At 44.7% G+C, this 16,653-nt stretch overlaps 1 protein-coding gene across 1 annotated transcript; it reads right to left on the bottom strand.

The window, feature by feature from the left end:
* Positions 1 to 834: 834 nt before the first annotated feature.
* Positions 835 to 15,904, bottom strand: LOC127327039 (protein REPRESSOR OF VERNALIZATION 1). The gene is made up of 8 exons (XM_051353822.2): positions 15,367 to 15,904; positions 15,205 to 15,267; positions 14,073 to 14,786; positions 13,330 to 13,464; positions 7,995 to 8,078; positions 6,823 to 6,879; positions 6,599 to 6,685; positions 835 to 1,439 (listed from the first exon to the last, which is right to left on the bottom strand). Exons 1-8 carry the CDS (start codon positions 15,829 to 15,831, stop codon positions 1,083 to 1,085), a joined length of 1,962 nt encoding a protein of 653 aa, XP_051209782.1. The 5' UTR covers positions 15,832 to 15,904; the 3' UTR covers positions 835 to 1,082.
* Positions 15,905 to 16,653: the final 749 nt, after the last annotated feature.

Genomic DNA, 16,653 nt, shown 5'->3' with positions numbered 1-16,653 from the left:
TTCATATTGGGCTAAATATGATGAACTAATAGAAGACAATTTTTTCACATTTCTCTAATTGTGAGATTAATTGACTCTTGATCACCTGTAGGTTAATCGTACTGGGCTCCTTGAGTAGTCACGACATGCTCTTACTTTTGACTATATGTAAATATAAATAAACCATGAAGAAAATGTTAGCCATATATATTTCTTCTTAGTCTTTTCCACTATTGGAATTCAAAACAAAACAAAAACCTATCAAAATATATTTTCCGTAGACAAGTCCTGCCAAGAAAATTGGAACTCCAGTAATTAATTTTTTAAGGTCAAGTTTTGTTAATAAAAATTAATTGTATCAACTTTTGGTGCTCTCTGGTGCAACGCACGGGCACTTCTGCTAGTATAATTTTAAAGTTTACCTAAGCTATGCGTATGCGATGTATGTCTACTAGAGAAAACATGCATTGCACCTGTACCACTGGACACTAGTCTATGAAAGGAACGTTCATACGCTGTAATATGGTTACTGCAGCGGATCTCTTTTTTGAGGATAATTGAAATAAGAAATACAAAATGTTCAAAAAAACAGAAATACAAACACCAGATTTCTTTTTTGAGGATGATTGGAATAAGAAATACAAACACCGAAAAACAAAGAGAACGTATGGTTGGCTACTAAAGTGTGCAATAAATCAAACACATGCCAACGAATATTCTGAGACAACAAAGTTAGCCGTGCCAAGGGGCTAAACTAGACTTCCTTCAAGAGCTGCTGCAATAGTCCATGCGAGAAATTACTTTGTTAGCAAACCGCTAAAAAATGATGAATTTGTTGTATACTTGTTTCTCAAGTGAGGCAACAAAACTTTATTGGTAAAATTGAGAATCTTAGCAATAAGGCTAAAAAACTGCATGACGTTTCTCTATCTCTTTCTCCTATTGACAACTGAAGAAATATTTTTGTCAGAAATGTTCCAGCCAAACTAGCAATGCCAACTCATTCCCAAGGAACGGCTACGTGCACAACACTGAAAAAGCTGGAGCAGCAGTAGAGGCTGAACACCAACACAAAGTTCCCTGTCCTAACGCGCATCCGACTTTCACTCATGACTAGTTGAATGTGCAGCAGGTTCCTCCAATTTCGGTCTGGTGAACGATTTCTGCTTCTGTAGTGTAGTAGACATGGAAGAGGGTTCATCCGGCTTCGGCCTGATGAATGATTTCTGCTTCTCGAGTTTAGGCATGGCTGCAACCGTGCTCTTCTGGAGGGCATCAGTACCTAGCTGCTTGTCTGGCTGATCGCGTGGGCTCGCTAGCTGCTTCTGGAGGACATCAAACTTTGCAGTTGCCCATGGAGCGGTGCCTACATTCCCACCAGTACTTGGAGCATCAACTGTCAGCGATGATATTGCATCTCTTGACGAAAACCACGTGTGGCCACAGGAAATGCACTCGAGCTGAAAAAGAAGAGGGGCAAATTATATGAGACATGCATGTCCTAGATTCAGGGTTATTACACTCTTGTATGAAAAAACTACTCTTGAACTGAACCTCTGACACTTATTATGGATAGGAGGGAGTACTTATTATCAGACTGCTAGAAGTACTTATTAACCATTCGCTAATAAGAACATCGTAAATATACCTATTGTTTACCACTTGTTCTAGGACTTGATCATGCACGTTGGTGGCATCAATAGCATAAATTCAGCAATATAACCAATTGATCCACCACCTAATACGGATGACATAGGTAGTATTTTATTTACTCTGGAGACATTCACCCAGACTGCCACCATGTGGGACGATTGTAATTTTATTGGGGAAACATAACATGCGCATGCAACTTAAGAAAAATATAATCATAACACTAACTCATTGAATGTAAAAGAATGAAATTCATTATCATCTGCTGAAAGATTTCCCGACAGGTAGGGGGCCCATATTTACGAGGAACCCCGGTAAGGCAGATCAAGGAATGGGGATTGCAGGACTTGGGTCATCGACAACCATTTAACTACCAAGCTTCTAACTATAGCTTAATACTACCTCTGTTCCAGAATAGATGATGTCTTAGAAGGCATGCCATCCAACTTCTCTAACATTGACTATTAATGTATGAAACAATCACTGAGATTGGTCAAATGGAAATTACATGTTTGACTACCAAAAAAAATTCACGATTCTATCACAATTCTGTGATTTCTACTTCTTTTGCTAACATATTCACATCAGAATAATGGTCAAATTTGCATGTTGGAGGCTATCCATGTTTACATTGTAAGGTACAGTCACATGTATTTCGGAATCGATGGAGTATGATCCAGCCACATTTCAAGAGAAAAAACAGGAAACCTAGGAAAAGAGTAAAAGAGAAAAAGAGAAAACGGGCCAATCCAGCCTGATTCCCAGATTTAAGTAGAAGAGACAGAGACAAGAAAGTGACAGGATGGTAGGCTACTAATATGATGCCCAATTGCCGATTAAGCTCCCACTGCATCCTTCATTTACCCTCCATATCTCTCAATTTCTCTCCGTGATGGCAGCAGCGGGCAGCAACATCAACAACGCATCTTTTAAAAAGTCAACTAACAAGATAAGTGCACATTACCCTCTAACTTACGTCCAAGTTTAAAGTTCAAACCTTTGGTCTAAAATCGATTGGAACACCACCCTGAACTCTTAAAACCATTTACTTTAGTCTCTATACACAAATAAGAGTGGTTTGGGCTCTCATGGTGCGTAGGTGTCAACGTTTTCACTTTTGCTACACACGGAACAAAAGTAGCTGAGTCAGCAACTCTGCTTCATCTAGATTTCAGGGAATTTTAATTCAAGAAAATCAGAGAATACAAGGAAATTTATAAAATTTGGGGAAAACAGGAAATCATTTTAAAATGAACGTTCAAAATCATTACAAAACTTCAAATAGGACAATCAACATCAGAAAATTCACATAAATTAAGAAAAAAATAGAAGTTTTGAAAACAAAATTAATGGAAATTCAATAATGATTTAGAAGTAGATGGCGTGTAGATAATGGAAAATCAATCAAATTTTGGGGGACATTTGGTTTGAATAATTCTCCCTTGGCTACACAATTCTAGGAAATCTACTTCCTGTCCAATCAGCAAACAAAAACCATTGCTGAACTCTGGGATGGTTTTCAACTTAGGTGTACCTTAGAGAACTTTCACAGATGATATGATGTCTCGATGGCATGAAATCCTAGAGATTGCTAGGAAATCATCTTTTCAGATAATGATGACCAGCCTATCTGGCAATGTGAGTCCAAAGGAGTTTATTCCTCCGAAACCATGTATGCAATAGTTAATTTTAGGGGATACCACCCAAGACGCTGGAAGCCCTCCTCTAACTCGAGGTGGACGTACGGGGACATTGTGTGCTATCCCGGTGCATGCTATGATGTCCCTGGACATACCGCCGAAGACCTGGAAGCCCTCCTCAAAATCTGTAGGGGCCTTCCTTTGGAAAGGGAGAAGATACATCAATTGTAGCCAGTGTTTGGTCGCGTGGGACAAGGTGGCCTCCCCCAAGGACTTTGTAGGCCTAGGGATCCCCAGCCTCTGTTTGCTCAACCTTGCATTGAGATGCAGGTGGGCGTGGCTGAAGAAAGTGGATCCCGACAAAGCTTGGGCTGAGTTCAACATCCAACTCCCCCACCTGTCGCTTGCCTTGTTCAATTCAGCTACTTGCTACATGCTGGGCAACGGCGAGATAGCTCGCTTCTGGACATACAGGTGGCTAAACGGACTGCGGGTGGTGGATGTGGCACCCCATGTGGTGGCTAGTGGCTCGGGGATTGTGGACCATACATGGAAGAGGTGGCCATTGCGGAGTTCTTCCACACTTGGCACCTGCTTGCCAACGTCTAGCTCCTTCCGGAGAGCGACGACACCTTGGTCTGTCAACCTCATGTTGGTAGCGTAAACAGTCGGCCTCCGGCGTTGCTTGATACACCTTCCAGAGTGCATTCTCGAAAAAGGGGGATACAACCAGTGTATCTTCGAACTGTTTGGGATGTCAAAGTCCAATCTGGAATTCATATCTTGTGGTTTTTTTTCTCAAAATAAAATCATGACTAAGATATAATTTGAGGGAGAGGAATGCCAAAACCTCTGTAGTTTAAGCTTTGTAAAGAAACTGAATCTGTGAAGCATTTATTCTTTGACTGTATTGCGGCTATGTTGCTTCAGGATGTAGTTGAAGTATTGTAATGGATTTGAACGCTGAATCTGTTGCTTCTAAGTGACTCTGCAATAAATGTTTTTGACATAGCATTATTCATCAACTTTGAATCTGTTGCTTCTAAGTGGCTTTGCAATAATCGTTTTTTGCAGTCACTTCTGCCATCCTCTGGGGTGTGTGGAATAACCGGAATAACATAGTTTTTAATACTCCCTCCGATCCGAAAAGAGTGTTGAACGCTTAGTATAATTGCGTTTTACCATTAAGCCCTTCTAAAACCGGAGATTGACGCTGATTAAAAACTGATGACCAGGTCCCTCGCAGCACCGAGTCTATCTGGTGGAAGGGTCGGGGTGTGGCTGCGATGCAGGTCGGCGGTGCGAACAGGGGAATGCTGCGGAGCGGGGAGAGCCGCTCGAGATGGCCCCGTCGATGGGAGGAGGCCGGAGTGGTGGTCCCGCCGGTGAGAGCAGCGGCGGCTGCACGGTTGGGGGTGAGCAGGGGCAGATCGGCCGCACGGCTCGGGGCGAGCAGGGCGGCGGGCGGCCGCAAGGCTGGGGCAGGGCAGGGCACGCCGCCATTTTTCTGGGAAGAAGATAGGTCTGGTTCCTCTGCAGACTTCATGCTTTTCGGGAGGATTCGGTTGGGGAGCGATGATGGAGATCCACCCGGCTTGAAGGTGGAGTGCGGGTTAAGAAAAAAATAAACAAGGTTGTTTCTATAAAATGGCTCGTCCGACATTTTTTTAGGATCGGAGGGAGTAGTTACTTGGATTAATATGAAACCGGTGTGGTGCCCGGTTCTTATATATGTAAAGAATTGGAAGGTGGAAAACTCAATCAGTTCTTGAACAGGATGATTCTCAGACTCAATACCTCTCTGGCGTTAATAGAATCTTAAGGTGCGTCGACTTTGGTTGGATCACTTAGTGGAAAACTTCAGCAGAAGGGGCTGCTAACGGTGGCCGAGCCACTCTGACTTATCTGAAGGAGCACCCTGAAGGGTCCTCTTCTATCCATGTGGAGGGGTGAAGCAGCTGCACTAGAGAAAGCAAAATCCCAGAGGAACACAGAGAGGGAGATGGAGAACCTGTCAAGAGCTGAACAAATGAAGTTGGTGCCCTTTTTTTCTGCCCATATATCTTGGCTCTGTAATGAGCTTAAGTTTGGGTGGTGAAAACTCTATCTTGGTCGCAGGTTGACCCCTATCATTCTAAAAAAAATCTAACTGTAGTTTACTTTCTGCATTTCGAACTCTGTAAGGTTTTGTTTCGATGAAATGGAACCGGGGAGAAAATTCCTGTTAATCTAAAAAAATAATCCAAGCACGTTATTTGGTCGATGTGCTGTGTATGGCCAGTAAATGAAGTTTTCTTACATTTTTAATTGATTCCCTTAATCTTTTAAAAATCCTGATACTCCATTACTTTCACATTTTTTAATTTTTGGTGTCTACTCGAGTTACCTATATCTCTAGATGCATGGAGTTTTTTAATTTTCGGTGTCTACTCCATTACGGTCATGTGGCAAGCCAACTCAGCAGCTTCACATCAAAGTTGACAATAATGTCGATGACACGCAGGAGCGAAACCACCCTGGTTTGGTTAAGGGGGGAGATTAAATGGTTTCTATTCTAACCAGTTTAACCCGAAGGGTTGAACATTACACTCGGTCATACGTTATCGGGGGCAATATGCACTTATCACATGACCAGATCATGTCAACTTTTCAAAATTAAGCCAAATGTTCACAAAGTTCTTATAATACCATCAAACCCCCTTTTATTCTAAACTTCGGGATCAGGCACAAACACAACCTAGGTGGTTTGACTAACGTTTTGGCACATTAGACTAACCTAAGGCAACTTCTATGTGTGAAATTATATAACTGAAAACAAGCTCCTGGCAACAAGCAACAGTTTGCAGTGCACGGATGTAAAATACCCATTAAAAATCCCCAGAAAGTAGTCCTAGACCTACTGTAAATTACCAAGAATTGACTCAAAGGCATCAACTTATGTATTTTCTTATTTTCGTCAAGTCAGTGCAGATTATTTGAATAAACATATAGAATATCATGTTTGCAACAAGAGCATCAAGCAGATCAGTCAACAATGGCGCTAACAAGTAACAGGTTAGCACGACCCAGCAGTTTCAAAGAAAACTGGAAGCCCACAAAGGCACCAACCGAACAGGAGTTTAGAGGCAGATCTTAAGTTTTGGTAGTTGAATCGCATTCCCGCTACTGGAATAATAAAATTAGCACCTCATTTTGTCGACATACGGAAGTATCTTATTTTAATAATGAAATACATGTAGTACAAGGAAAGCCAAAAAGTCCAATGTGGCATCCAGATAAATAACTAAAGCAAACTCATCTTGGTACAGGAAAGAACAACATTTAAATACCTGATATCGATCTCCATGACCAGCATGAATAATATCAGCAATGCCTACTTTCTTTTCTGTGCATCTTTCGCATCGTGCATCAGTCATCTAGTTAAAATAAGCATACGTATGAGAATCGCAAAGTAAACAACTCAACATGAAAAAAATTAGTAATTGTACTGAATATTCTTTTTGAGCCAGTTTTCACAAATTAATGAATTTAAAGGCAGTATGGCGTGCAATACCTGCAGTCGCCTTGATTCTTCGGGTTCAGATGTTTTCTCTGCTGGTGTCGATCCAGCCTGAAATTCTTAAACAGCTACAATTAGAACTGGAAAACATCGGTTTGACCCCCAGAGTTTAGGCATGTGTCTACTTAACCCATTCGATTGTACTCCCCCCACCCCCAAATTTTTGCAAATATGGCAAATGAGTCGCTGACAATGTCCAACATGGAATGGCGGATGGCTCAGCAGATAGTATAAAAATATTGAAATCATCAGGGTTAGTTCCTCCTACTCCTGTTGTACTACGTGCTTTCAACAGCAGAACTTTTGCCCACTACCATGGCAAGCTCCACACGCCAAGAGCAAGCGACGATCATCATTCTGCTCGGTGTCCCCTATTCCCTTTGTTGGCAAAGCTGCCTCCCTGCTCCATGTTCTCCAAGTCTGGCCTTAAACCTTCTTTGCCACCCCATCAGTCCTTGCCAGAGGGAAACCATTTCTAAATTCCTTTGAGAAATACCTCCCTCTAGCACCATCAGTGTTTCTGCCTCAATCAAATTCAGGTTAGCATTGCCGGAGCATTACCACCAAACTTTTCTTTCCCGGCACCATCTGCCAGCATCAATCTGATTGTTCGCATAGGTGAGGACCCTATCTGATTCCACACTGTGCGACCTTCAGTGCCAACCTATTCTTCTATTCTCACCCTTCTCCGCTTCCAATTTTATCGAAATGGTACACTGTCTACTGGTGCTTACACACAAGGGGCATAGCTAGTGGAAATCACTAGCTAGTTGCAAGTGCACAAAATTGTGAAGTGCAACTCACTAGTAGGCTTCGCATTTTAGGTTGAAAAATCAGTATGTGGGAGAACCAAACGGAAAAAGAAATGTCCACAGGTAATAACATAAATCCTTTCTTTTCCTTCTAATTCATTTTTCCTGATATTTATCTCGAAAAAAATTAGACTTCAGAATTATTTACAGAAACTTGTTACAGTATTTATTTTCATTTGAACCAACACTGTTTTTACTAAGTATGTTTCCTATTTAGAAACATTTCAGTGTTGTTAATCTTTTTCCTATCAACTGTACTAGAACCCTACAAGAGTACTATAGCAAACACATTATAAGCACGGAAAATGGTTGTCATAAAGCCAAAATGTGAAGTACTTTAAATGATGATTAGACCTTTAGTTCATCAGGAGACATTGTTAAAAGAACTGGAGGGTCAAGTTCCTTGTTCATCAGTCGCCTGCGCAATACAGGGCTATTCTGCACATCAAAAATAACAATGATATGAGCGGCACTGTATATGAGTTAAAGATCTGTACGGCCAAAGACCCCAAGATATATAATTAAAGAAGCGCATATCATTATTATCACTATGAAACATAATTACAGCAACCATAGAAACAAAAATCACCCTAAAATTAAGAAATGTTATTTTACTAGCTAAAGTTTGTGTTAAACATTAGTCTGAAGGAGAATGGTTAAAGTTAAAAACTTCTTATGAAAAAATGCAGTCTCATTCAAATAGAACAGAGTTGGTCATCAAGCACATTTTCAACAGGAATCTATGACTATTCATTAGAAGATAATTGTACAAATTTTGATGAATATATATCCAGAATTGAAAGTCTTATTGGACAAACTGGAAGCGTGAATGGTCTTGAACTGACAGTTCTTGCACAAGATCAAGAAGCCAGCTTATTTTTTCAGTTTGTTCCTTCACAGGAGTTAAATCAACAATATTTATCATTAATGTACATAAAGAACACCTTTTATATATGTAACTTAGTGGTATATGATATATAGATATTGTGGATATGCTGAAAGCAAGTGGCGATTGGAACAAGCATGGCTCAGTAGCCATAGGATATACAGATCTGTAGTTCTGCCAGGCAGGAGTCAAATCTGTAGTTCTGCCACATAGTTCGGTAAACCTTCAGTTCCTTCAAGGTTTTTACGAGGCTGATTACTGGTCAAAATGACCAGCTCATTTTCTACGATTCCTATATTTGGACCTATGAAGGGCGGGCCTGGTGCAGTGGTAGAGTATCTTCACTTGTGTGCTGGTCCTGGAGGTCCTGGGTTCAAATCAGCCTCCTTGCCTAAATACCAAGGGAAAGGTTGCCTAGAAATTCCCTTCCCCAGACCCCACAATGTGTCGGAGTTTCCGGCACTAGGTACACACCCCTATTAAGAAATATAACACACTTACTTTGACCCTGATTGCCACGGGGTACACATCCTCTGTTATATGAGAAGCTGGATAACTTTAACTTACGTAACTTTCCTAGCTACTGGATCTTAGCGTTACTGCACATGAAGATATGTGTAAAATTTACTTTTATAGCCATAGGAATAATCTGGAATATTTTGTCTTTATGTAGAAGAGCCATGCTTGAGCAGATATATGATGCTCATCAAACGCACACATGCATATCTGAAGTAATGAACTATCGATCTTGAGGGAACAATGGCAAACTCACTTTTTTTTTTGATAAAACACAAAGGACCTTTGTGTTTAATTCATTGAAAATATAGGGTTTTACCGTTTAGGTTTACAAGCCTCCAAGGAGGTGGGTTACAGCATGAAAGTGAGAATCCTAGTGAACATCCCAGGTGGTCGGCAGTGCCGCCCTTGGGCCAATGGCGACGGCTTGAGTCCATAGCGCTGTTCCCTCCTTAATTCTGGCCATCAGGTGGCTGGCTGAGGGTTGTGCTTCTTCGAAGATGCAGTCATTCCGATGTTTCCAAATCATCCATGGCAGGAGAAGTGCCACAGTGCAAAATCTCTTGCACAGCGGCTTTGGGGTGGCAAGCTTTGCATCGGTCAACCAGTCAAGGGGCGAGGTATCATTGTTTGGAATTATGAAGGTCCTCACAAGGCAAGATAGTGTTTCATGGCAGATCTGCTTGGAGAAGGGGCACTCGAGTAGCAGGTGGGGCATGGTCTCTGGATCCTGGTCGCGGTTGCAGAGACATCGCAGGTGGAGCTGAAGGCCACGAAACGCGAGGTGATCGGCCATTCAGCAGCAGTCCTGGTTGGCCAATCAGTGGAAGAACTTGACGCGAGATGGTGTCCAAGGCTTCTAAATGTGTTTCCAGGCTGAGCAGGATGACAAGCCGTGGAAAGAGACAAGGTATGCAGAGCAGCCAGATTACGTGCTACTGGCGGTCCACTTCCAGAGAAGGCGGTCAGGTTCTTCAAAGAGGGTCATGCCCTCGACCGCATGCCAAACCTGCAGATATATGCCGATTTTTCATGGATGCCCAGGGTTCCGTGGATGTCCTGTGCCCAGCTGGTGATCCTGCAGGCTGTCAGCGACGCTTCTCGATCTCCGGCACCATTTGGGGATGTAGGCGTGGAGGAACGGAGCAATCTCGCTGGTGGAGTGCCCGTCGATCCAGCGGTCTTCCCAGAACTTGGCAGTGAGGCCATTACCCACAAGCATGGTGGTGGAGGCGAAGAAGGTGTGTTCCTCCACAGAGAATTGCAGGTTGAGGCCCAGTATGCGCGCCATTCATCAGTGTGATTGAGCCAGAGCCAGCGCAAGCGCAAGCGGAGGGCAAGGCCAGTGCACTCTAGGTCATGTACTCCGAGGCCACCGAGGGCGATGGGGCTGGCTACACAGCACCAATTCTCCATTGGCAGCAGCGCGTCCAGCCCACAGAAACCCTCTCTGAATTTTCTAGATCAACTTGATCGTCTTTGCAGGAGCGAAGACGGGGAGTTGATGGATGGGGATCGCCCCGAGGACAGATTTGACTAGGGTGAGCCGGCTGGCTTTGTTCATGAGCCCTGTCTTTGGGAGTTTTCCGGCAACCCTGTTGACCAGTAGCTGCATTTGGGTGCCTGTGGGCTTCCTAAGAGCATCTCGAACAGTGGCGCTATATCGCGCGTGCTTAAAATAACAGCTGATATACCGCACGCGCAGCTGATTTGCGCCCTCCAGCTGACACGCTAAAGTTGAGCGCGCTCTAAATCTTTTTCCACGCGCGGCATTCTACGCCCTCCAACGCCCCAAAAATAGCGCTTCCGGTCGAGCGCGTGCTATCGCTGCGGCTCGCGCACAAACAGCCAACCGCCGAGGTGAAAACTTCACCCGCGCTTCTCCTTCCCCATTTCAGGACTGCGATTCTGTCGCCGCCGCACCGATTCGTCGGCGCTTCTCTCCGCTCCCCCGCGGTAGATCTGCCGGCGGCGCGCCTCGATAAGGCTTCCCTGAGGACGCCGCGAGCAAGCCACCGCCGTCGCGCCTCTTTTTCCCAGGCGAGTCTAGCGAGCTGCCGCCGCCACGCGTCGGCCAGTTAGGTGCAGCCGCGTTGCCTCCACGGCCACTATGTCCTCCTCATGCCGCGACGCAACATGGCGCACGCAAGGTGCTCGGCGAAATCGCCGAAAGGTATGTTTCCGCCTCCGCCGCGCTATTTTTTCCCAAGGTAGATGAAATGAGTTCAAATTTTGTGTGTTTGTAGAGGTCCTACGATAACATCTTGATGCTATTGTCTTGGCGCGCCAAGAAACAACCGGAGCGAGGTGGCTCGGTTTTTGGTAGACGGAAGTTGTGGAGCGAAAGAATCAATGGCCACAATAGGTTGATGCGGATGTATTTCAACGGAAATCCGACATTTCCCGAGCACTACTTCCGTCGGCGTTTTAGGATGAGCATCAACTTGTTCAAGCGCATCGCCGCGGAGGTGGCCAAGTTTGATCGGCTTTTTGAGCAAAGGAGGAATGCCGACAGAAAACTTGGGCATAGCACCTACCAAAAGGTGACCGCCGCCTTGCGTATGGTGGCATACGGTGTACCGGCAGATCTAGTTGATGACCATTTGGCTATGGGTGAGAGTCAAGCCATCGAGTGTGTGTCAAGCACTTTGCCGTTGCAATTGTGCGCCTGTTCAGCACCACCTACCTGAGATCCCCAAATGTTGAAGACACACCAAGGCTTTTGGAGGAGAACAAGGCTCGCGGGTTTCCAGGAATGCTTGGCTCTATTGATTGTATGCACTTGAGTTGGAAAAATTGTCTAGCAACTTGGCATGGACAATTCAAAGGGCACAAGAAGGATTCCACTATCATCCTTGAAGCCGTGGCAGATTACGAAACTTGGATTTGGCATGCATTCTTTGGAATGCTTGGGTTGTGCAATGACATCAATGTTGTTCAACAGTCACCAGTTATGAACAAGATTGCATTGCGTGAAGGGCCACAAGTAGAGTTTGAAGCAAATGGCCACAAGTACAAGTATGGCTATTATCTTGCCGACGGCATCTACCCAAGGTGGCAAACATTTGTGAAGCCAGTGGTCAAACGCAAAGGTAAGAAACATACTCAATTTCACAATGCACAACCGGCGGTTAGGTAAGATGTGGAGAGAGCATTTGGGATTTTGTAAGGCCAATTTGCTATCGTGAGAGGACCGGCTAGATTTTGGGACGAAGATTGCCTTTGGTACATCATGACCGCTTGTGTCATCATGCATAACATGATCATAGAGGACAATCGTGGCAAAGATGTGGAGTACTCCTTTTTTGACTTGATGGGGGTTCCTGTGCAAGTGCATAGAAGAGAACAGAGTGGCTAAAACCACTTTGCAGCACATTCCATCCTAGTATAGCGCGCGGCGCCGGTTTCTCCTCCACCGGCAGCGCTAAAAAGCGGTGCGCCAAAATTAGCCAAAGTCGCCCCCCCCCCCCCCCCCAGCAGGCGCGCTAAAATGCAGCGCGGTAGCGCCGGCGCAAACAGATTTCACAAGCAACTACAGAATCAACAAGATCAAACAAACCCAAATAATTCAACAATAAATTGTCTAGTTATTATTACAACACAAGCAAATAGTACATGAGTAATACAACAAATACAAGAAGTGTTTCATCACCACTACAACAAATTGTTTTTCAACAAATGAACAAACATGCAACTATTGTTTGCCATTCGATTTCCACCACTCCTCGATGAGATCTTTTAGCGTGCCCCGATATAGCGCCACTATTGGAGAAGCTCTAATAGTGAGGTCGATGTCCAGGTAGGTTAGGGGTAGCTCAACAACAAGTCAACCCAGTTGCGGGACGGCGGGCGCAGCCGTGTCAAGGTCACAGCGAATGAGGGTGGCGGAATTCTTAGCTTAGTTGATGCAGTATGTTTCAGTCCTCATTATAACTCACTCCCCTCAGTTTGAAAATACATAGCACATTTTGTTTCAATATGACAGGACTTTTGGTAACAGTAATTTCTTGTTATGTATTTTATTTGACATGAAATTTATATCATTAGATTGGTACACATAGTGAATTTTCTTACTTGTGGTTATGATTTCGTATCACCTAAATTACAGCAGTGTAATTTTAGTCACTGATTGTCCTAACAAAACAAAATATGACATGTATTTGGAATGGAGGGAGTAATGAGCTAGTAAGACAGTTATTTAGTAGCATAGTAGTATGAGTTAGCGTTGAAAAGATATTGCCAAGAAAAATAAGCCCCAAAAAAAAGATCTGCATAGAACATATGTACCTTGATGTTGAATTCTAATTTTCTCATTTTCTGATTGTACTTCTGGAAGTCAGAAGGAAAAGCCTCATATGTAGCCCTTTCTAAGGAGGCCATTATTGAAACAACCACATCTGGTGGATAAGAATTTTCATTATCCTGAAAACAGTCATCACAAATCGTCTGAGGAGGAAAGATAAAGGAACGAAAAACAGGGATCAAAGAAACATGTAGAAGGTTCGTATATATATTTTATGAAATGCGATAAGATAAGACAGTAAACCAACATGAAAAATTAACAACACATATATCATATTCTAAGATTGCATTCGGAATTGAGGTACAAGTATCTAGCTTTTCCAATAATTTTTTGACTACTTTTTGCTTTGGCTAACAAATTATATTTACCTCTGAGGCTATTTTCCCACAGCAGACTATAAAACTAGTTCAGAACAGCTCAGTTTACAACAGCAAGCATACTGAGTCTAGAACTTGAAAAGGAGGTTAACAAATGATTGTAGATGCATGCATGCACCATTTTGTCGACAAGTAAACTTATTTAGAGAACTTATGGAAGTAAATTAGGTACTTTACCTAGGCTTCACACCTAACCAATGAAATGGTTTTCTATTGATACAATATGAAATTTCTGGAGAACATACAAGTTTCATGTCATACTCCGTGCGATTTCAATACTACTTTCTACTACTATTAATTTGACGTGCAAGAGTTTAAGCCATTCGAACTGCAAAAAAGGGGTAACTTACACCAGAACCAGTATCCCTTGTAGATGAACCGTTATTTGAAATTTTGACCACACTACCAGGATCAACATGAGAAGTCTCAGCACCTTCCTTTGATGTTAACGGAATAGTGTCTACTAATTTATCAAGCCACCTATCACGATAGGTGTCAGCAGTAACTACTTTATATTTGGCAAGGATTGCGTAGTGCTTCAGATTATCACTACCAGGCGTATCTGCTTTTACGAATTGCTCAGGTTTGCCTGATGCATCTCTCGAGACATCTATAGGGTTCAGAGGTCTCTTTCGTATGCCTCTTTTATTTGAGAACTGATCAGCACTCTCACCAGGTATATCTGTAGGTGTAGGTTCACGGTCTGGAAGCTCCCCTATACGGTCCACTGTTTTCTTTACAAGGAGATCAATTTCGTGTTGCTTGTTATCCTCGTAATCTTTATCTGTTAAGTTCCACAATTTCTTCGCAACTGTGTCATACACTTTTTGGACAATGAATCCGGGGTGTTCCTTTCGACTTGGAATCTTCTTGTTCAGAGGAATGAAATGGACCACACATTTGTGCATAACTGACTCTGCTGGCACATCATCAATATGAAAACTATAAAATAGCTCCCTTGTGTCACTTGCTATCCAGTTCCCACCACCCTTTTTGTCAGCTTCTTCTGGCCTATAAAACCATTGACCGGTTACCGATAAGCTCCCATCATTTTCTGTTATATCCTGATCAATGATAAATAAGATAAATCAGCATAGATCGGACTATACCAGAGATTGATGGATAACAGAAAGAGGTAACCGATAAAGGGTCATTACATTTATGCACTCATGAGGGACGAAGCATTCTCATTCCACAGCTACTGGGAATGGCAATAGCCACAACTATATAGTGCAATCTAGGCCTAACAAGAAACAGCTTAACACAAATCATGACCTAAGCCTAGGATGGAAATAACATCACAGGGTCAGTGCAGCCAAAACCAAGCCTACAACAAAGGGCCTAGTGAGTAATATGTATGTAGAGTTGTATACTATGAAGTTCATTATCAACAACAGACTGTAATGTCAAACATATCAATCAGCAAGATATATGCATGGTAATGTACTAAGAAATCACAATATTGTATCACTCGTCACAGACCTTGATGATGGCGACATAGGGCTTCTCGTTCTGCTGCTCTGGCGTGAGAAGCACTGGGTCCTCCTACAGAAATCCATAACAAAAATATTCTCAACCGCCAAAAACCTATAATGTGGAATAAGCAAAAAAAGAGGGGGTAAGGATAGCAGGGCGGCGGCTTACAAGCTCGAAGGTGTTGCCCTCGTACTCGAAGGAGTAGTAGTGCTTCCGCTGCTTCTTCCCCTTGCCGGTCACCTTCACAGGCTCCCCGATGGGTACCGCCTCCGTGCTTTCCTCCTCGCGAGCCTCCTCCTCCTCCTCCTCCTCCGATTCCGCCTCTTCTTCGCTCTCCTCGGCTGGGCGCTTGGGCTTGCGGCCCCGGCGGCGGCGCGTCTGCGTCTCCTCCCTCCTCTCCTCCTCCTCGTTCCTCCTCATCTCCTCCAGGTCCTTCTCATCCTCCTCCTCCTCCTCGAGTTCCAGGTCATCCTCGTCATCGTCCTCGTCGGCAATATGACGCTGCTGTTTCTTGGTTCCCGAGGAGGCAGGGGCTGCGGGCTTGGTGGCTTTAGGCACCTGTGGGGCGGCTCTGTCGTCGTCGTCGTCATCGTCGCTGGTGGGCTGCTGCGTGAACCGGCGGCGCCTCCCCATCTCTCGTAACGGCCGATTGGGGAAGTTGTGGACGGGGTCGGGTGAAGCCGGTCTGTACACATGGATCTTGGCAAAACCTAACCGGTCACTCATTAGTAGTGCCGGGTGCAGCTGCCCTCCTCGTAAAACACACCCACTCCACTCCGAAAACGTAGAGATGGCCGACGAAATTCCTGTCGCCACCACCGCCACCATCGGAAGATGAGGCCCAGCTCGCGGCAGTTGTCGCTCCTGCCGTGGAGGAGGCTCCTTTCCTGGACGCTCTGGTGGTCCCTTAGCCCGCGTCGACGACGAACAAGGCGAAGCCCGAGGTCACCACGGAGCAGAGGGCGATCGAGAATAAGAAGCGGGCCAACAGGCGTAGGACGCACGAACAACGGAAGAAGGAGGTCGTTGCCGCGGAGGAGCGGCAGAGGGTGGCCGAGCAGCTCCTCCAACTCCAAACGGAGGCGAAGGTGAAGGCCTTGCAAGAGCATGTCATGCTCTTTTACGGCCACGCTGTGCTCACTCAGCACATGATCGTCTCGGGCGCCGGTACGGCCTCGGCGGGAAGCTCCGCCTCGTCCGTGACCCAGCCCCTTCCTCCAAGGTCAATAGCCCCGCCGACTGCCCCGTTTGGGTACACGCCCGACGCGCAGGAAATGGTGGCGCCGTCAGGGTGGTACTTGTACCCTTCACGGGATGGGTCACCGGAGGTGGGCGAGTCCATGATGGGGCCGTCCCCTTCGTCCATTAACCTCAACCGTGCGCCGGCGGCGCACTCCAAGGCCCCCAAGCACCTGGGAGCAGCAGCGATGACCGGAGCCCGCAACCTGTTCGACG

This window comes from Lolium perenne, chromosome 3 (assembly GCF_019359855.2).
Source record: "Lolium perenne isolate Kyuss_39 chromosome 3, Kyuss_2.0, whole genome shotgun sequence".
Classification (NCBI taxonomy): Eukaryota; Viridiplantae; Streptophyta; class Magnoliopsida; order Poales; family Poaceae; genus Lolium; species Lolium perenne.
Note: the sequence above shows the minus strand (reverse complement) of the source record. Positions and strands in the feature narration are given on the sequence as shown.

Bases quoted from the DNA above. Each gene is read 5' to 3' on its own strand.
- LOC127327039 (XM_051353822.2), bottom strand. From the start codon at position 15,831: ATGGGGAGGCGCCGCCGGTTCACGCAGCAGCCCACCAGCGACGATGAC. The intron at 15,268-15,366 runs GTAAGCCGCCGC...GGATTTCTGTAG, and splicing joins AGGGCAACACCTTCGAGCTT to GAGGACCCAGTGCTTCTCAC. The intron at 6,880-7,994 runs GTCTAATCATCA...TAAGAATTTCAG, and splicing joins TGTCTCCTGATGAACTAAAG to GCTGGATCGACACCAGCAGA.